Source organism: Rhincodon typus, chromosome 9, assembly GCF_021869965.1.
Source record: "Rhincodon typus isolate 14 chromosome 9, sRhiTyp1.1, whole genome shotgun sequence".
In the NCBI taxonomy this organism is placed as follows: Eukaryota; Metazoa; Chordata; class Chondrichthyes; order Orectolobiformes; family Rhincodontidae; genus Rhincodon; species Rhincodon typus.
The window spans coordinates 36,598,124-36,603,237 of record NC_063340.1 but is presented as its reverse complement, the minus strand read 5'-3'; the positions used below and the strand labels follow the sequence as shown (position 1 = coordinate 36,603,237).

At 46.3% G+C, this 5,114-nt stretch overlaps 1 protein-coding gene across 1 annotated transcript in view; it reads right to left on the bottom strand.

The window, feature by feature from the left end:
- The window catches only part of pde10a (phosphodiesterase 10A), a 437,158-nt gene extending 436,902 nt beyond the window's left edge, over positions 1-256 (bottom strand). The window contains exon 1 of the mRNA XM_048600979.1: positions 181-256. Coding sequence (XP_048456936.1) covers positions 181-256 — 76 coding nt within the window. The remainder of the gene's footprint in view (positions 1-180) is intronic.
- Between the last annotated feature and the right edge of the window lie 4,858 nt (positions 257-5,114).

The following is a 5,114-nucleotide window of genomic DNA, read 5'->3' as shown; positions in this document are numbered from 1 at the left end:
GGGGGGAGGGGGGTGAACCGAGAGGAATGATCAGGTTCTGACTGAGGGTCTGGAGACTGGGGTGGGGGGAGGGGGGTATGGGAGTTGGTCACCTCGCCAACTGGGGCATTCCTATGCATGGCCTTACAGCCGGTCAGAGACTGACAATGTAAAAGTGCACCTTGTGGGCCGGACACTTACCTTGATCGCCAGCGTCGAAAGATGGCGAGGTTTCTGAGACCGGTGATCCTTCAAGAGTTTTTCGTTTCTTCGACATCGGTGAGATGTTTCGATGTTCCTTGCTGCCTGGTTTAGTGTGCGTGTGTATGTCTGTTGCTGTTCTATCTGGTTCAGGACTGGCTGGGCGGAGGTACAAAGTGAAGATTGTCCACAAAGCCGGGAGACTCGGTGCAGCCTGGAGCTGACAGGAGGACGACTGAAGATCTCCCTGGCCGTGCCAATGGCTTCCTGTGCCCCTGGCAGTGCCGCTGGCAGCGGTGGGGCTTGGCAGCCCAATCTCCTCCTGCGTTCACCTTTGGAGTATGAAACTTAGACACCCGCGCCTTTCCCAGCCACAGAGGCGAAGGGAGGAGGAGGGAGGGAGGGATGGAGGACCTGCTGCTGTGGATCCCGGATCACGTGTGCCCAGGATTACTTCCAGTGGCTTGTTTCTTTCGGCAGAAAAGTTAGTTTGTGCCCTTTTGCCCAGCCTCACTGGGTTAGTGGTTTGACGGTGCCCAGCTCCTAATGAGAGCTGGCACAAACCGAGCTGGGCATCCGCAGCTTGGCCAGAGAGCTGACATCTGCCGGGCGAGGGAGGTGGGAGAGGGAAGCCCCTGGAGGATGTCAGGCTCCACTTTGAATAGTAGCGAGCTCAGTGCAGCCAACATCTTGCCCAGGAGGAGATGCGGGAGAGAGAGGGAGAGTCTTTTAGTTAGAGAGACGCACACAGACACAGAGCAGCACACGGTCCTTTGGCGACGGGGCTCCTTGTTTATCACAACGGAAGATTTCACGTGGAGGGAGGCGGGGGGTTGGGGGGGTGAGAGAGAGAACTTGCTTCACGTCCTTCGCAAAAGCCATCCCTGCATTTTTCTCCACTCACAGCCTCCCGGATTGGGTCCCTTTCACCTCCCAGTGTGTCCGTCCCTCCCCGCCGGTTCAAGTTGTGTTTTTTTTAAATTTAAACAAACGCTTGCTTCGTTGCAGAACTGCAGCTGAGTCCACTCTGTTGGGTTAACATTGCCTGTGAGCTTCAGCCTGAAATGAAACGCAGGGAGAGGGGGCGTCCTCTGTGCAGCGGTCCCTCTGCAGTGTCCTCAAGCGGCGCAGGCGGCACAAGCCTTGAAGTTTCAATGAATCAATCCCGTGAGACGAACATCCAGAAGTTAGGGTTTGAATTGGAGCAGAGGGTGCTGGCAATCACAGCCGAGAAGCTGGGGTGAGCACTGGGGATTGATAGGAATCGTGGCCCCGCTCTCACGCCCACTGACAAGACTTTGACATTTATTGTTGGTAAATTAAAATGATAACACGCTGCCGATACGCAATTGCTGTCTCGGCGAATGTCTCAGTCGATTGACCACAACTTTGTCTCGTTTCTTTTTCACCCCGAACCGTTCCGGGTTCTATTAAAAACCAACAGAACCACTCCACCCGATTCCAGAGAACGCGGGATACGTTCCCTTCTCTCCCCGAAACCGCCACACAATCCCCTGTTGTTATTCTGAAGACTTAACCCCAACCAACATACACACACGTAGAAAACATTATAAACACACTGCGCCTGTCAGATTGCAAGAGCTCGGGTTAACACTCCGTTTGTTTAAACATTAGGAATATTCTTATGACCACTGATCGCTCACATACCGGGATAACAGCAGATGCTTGAAATTCTCAGCAGGATCCAACAGCAGCTACGGAGAGAGGAGACAGGGGTTCGAGGTCGATGGTTTTATTCGGAGTCTGGGGCTACTTCCAACAAGATCCCTGAGAGTCAGAAGGCGGCTAAACCCCTTCAAACTGCTGCCGTTTAATCAGGTCTCTTTTTATTCCGCGTTAGGAAGCTTCACTTAAACGTGGCTTAGTCTGCGAATGAATGAATGAAATAACTCCACCGGGAGTATGTACTAACACAGTACAGGCTGCACTTCAATCCAGCGGCTCCCCTGTAAATAGATGGTGTTAAACAGAATACCACTCAACCCAGAGACAAGACAGCTCCACACAGTAATGCGAACACACAAATGCCTCAATCATCATTAATATATTCATTGGCCACACATAATCAAATGATCATAATCGGTCAAGCTTGCTCCTACTTGGAGATATTTCTGTCCTGTCTGTTATTTTGTTTCCAATTTTCTTAAACTACTTACTGCATAAACTATAACGTGCAGTGGAGGTGGAATATTAGGGAGCAAATTCAGATTTATTTGTGTTCCCCCCAAACCTTAACAGATAGATGCCCCCACCTCGTTCCCTTGTCTTTTCAGTGTCTATGTACCAGCTCCTATTTATTGATGAGCTCTGAGCTTTCTAAAGCAAACACTCTCAGGTTTGGGAGAGCAGCCGCTGACGTCAAAGCTACTGACGTCAATGCCCTGGCTTTGACACAAGAAGCTTTTTTTTCAATGCGACCCTAATGGGATTATAAAAAAAAAATCATCTTTCTGGCAATCATCGAGAGAAACGAGCAAATTGATTGCGTTGAAAATGTCCTTATACCGAACATAGAATTCATAAAACGCATGGTTACAGATTATAGAACAATACTTCAGAATCTGTAGTGCCTCCCCCGCTTTGTTTTAAGATCAGCGAAAGCGCTGTTTTATTCACCACCTTTTGCAGTCTCCTTCCCCTGCTAACAGGCATTGATCACTTGCCCCCTGTTCATTATAATCCATTATCTGGAGTTTTGCCAGATAACATTTGGGACAGATTGGGTCGTCACAGGACACCTCTAGATCTGCATAGTTTTGAAATGCGTTGCAAAACCTGGCCCAAGATTTGCGCCAGTTATTTCTACAGGCTTTGCTCCAAGGTTTTGTATTTTGACATTTGTAAGGTGGTGTGGGTGGGGTGCATTTCTGAACCTGTATCTTCGGAGTTTGATTTATTTCAAGATGTTATTATTGTCAGAATGAAAATAACGTGTAGGGGGTCAGTTATACATGATTATCAATGCAGAGCCTGTCTCCTGCTTGTGATTTTACAGGTGAACAAGTGAAGTGAAAGCTACAATGATTGACAATGTGGTGTTTGACCGCATGTTTCAGCTCTCTGGCCACACATTAGCTATTGCTGTGGCGTGCATATGTTCAGGATTTATATAGATCAGGACGCAGCAGATTTATGTAAACGGTTTATTATGTGACATGATTTCGAAAACGTGTTCAAGGTGGTCCAGTAATGTTCAGGAGTTCACTGTCCACTTTATTTATGCGACTCCAGTCAACAAGATGCCAGTCACCAAGCGTGGCACAGCAATGGGGAACATTGAAAATCTCCAACCTTTAGATTACCCTGATGATGTTTCTGGACTAAGCTTCCGTTTGTTTTGCAATTGTGAAAGATTATAATACGTCATTCCCAATGACTGCAATATATTAGATCTTGGCATGCAAGAATGGTGCGGGATGCTGTTTATGCCATAAAGAAAACAGTCTCCAGTTTGTTTTTAACACCCCAAATCATCGCAGAAACTATTGCATTTGTGGAGTCCAGGCTGATGACGTTTTTTTAAAAAGCGGATGTTGGAAATCTGAAATTAAAAACAGAAAATGCTGAGGAAGAACCTCGTTTATTTTTTGATCTGAAGAATAGGCGGTATAACCCTCAGTGTAAGGTTAAGTCTGTCTTAAACATGACTTGTCCAGAGTGTGCAGACCCAACAGTTCTTTGACTCACTTTGGATGCAACCAGCTTTCTAGTAAATACGGGTGAAGTTCGTCCAAAGGATAATTATTGCCCAGTGACCTTTTCTGGGGACCCCCAGCCTGTTCTTTGGAGGGCTGATTAAAGCTGTAGATAGTTCTCAATCAATCTGTAGTAAAGTAAAAACGACTGAATAATGAAAGACAAATGGGCAAAATAAGAAAATCAGAGCAATGTAATAAGAAGAATAAAACTAGCAGGAGATGACATGATCTACCCTTCCCTCCAAAACATATAGATAAAAATCAATAATTGCCACAATCCACAAATGACTCCAGATAGAAATTATACCTGGCTTAGGAATAGTTTTTCTACCTCTGGGTCAAGTCCCAGCTGCTCAGAAGGTATGTTATCAAATGCTATAACACAGTGTGTAGCTGTGCAAGATGTACTGCAGCAACTTTTCAAGGATCCTTTGAGGGCACCTTCCAAACCTGCAACATCCATCGTGCCAGAGAAGAACAGCAGCAACTTCATTACAACACCTGTTACCTCCTGCGCAAGCCATTGTTACTTGGGATTATATTGCTGTGCCTTCACTTTGGCTGGGCCACAAACCTGGAACACTTTCCTATTGTAAACTATGGATGTATCTGCAGTGAGGGTGGGGGCTAACTACAATGGTTCAAGAAAACAGCTCACCAGTACCCTCTCAATGACAGTTAGAGATAGGCATGAGATTCTGGTCTTTTCAAGATAGATGACCAAAGCCTTTTTTAATCGGATGGGTTTTAAGAAGTATCTTAAAACAAGACAAGAGATAGAGTTAAAGGTTGAAGGAGGGAATTCCAGAGCTTACAGAGTCATAGCTTCATACAGCATGGAAACAAGCCCTTTGGTCCATTTGTCCATGCCGACCAACTTTCCTAAACTGAACTATTCCCATTTGCCTGCATTTGGCCCATATCCCTCTAAACCCTTCCTATCTATGTACCTGTCCAAATGTCTTTAAATGTTGTAATTGTACTCACTTCTACCACTTCCTGTGGCAGCTCGTTCCATATATGCATAATGCTCTGTGTGAAAAAGTTGCCCCTCAGGACCCTTTTAACTCTTTCCCCTCTCATCTTAAACCTATAGAATCTCCACAGTGTGGAAACAGGCCATTTAGCCCAATAAGTCACACTGACTCTCCTAAGAGCATCCCACCCAGACCCATACCTCTATCCTATCCCTGTAACTCTGCAATTCCAATGGCT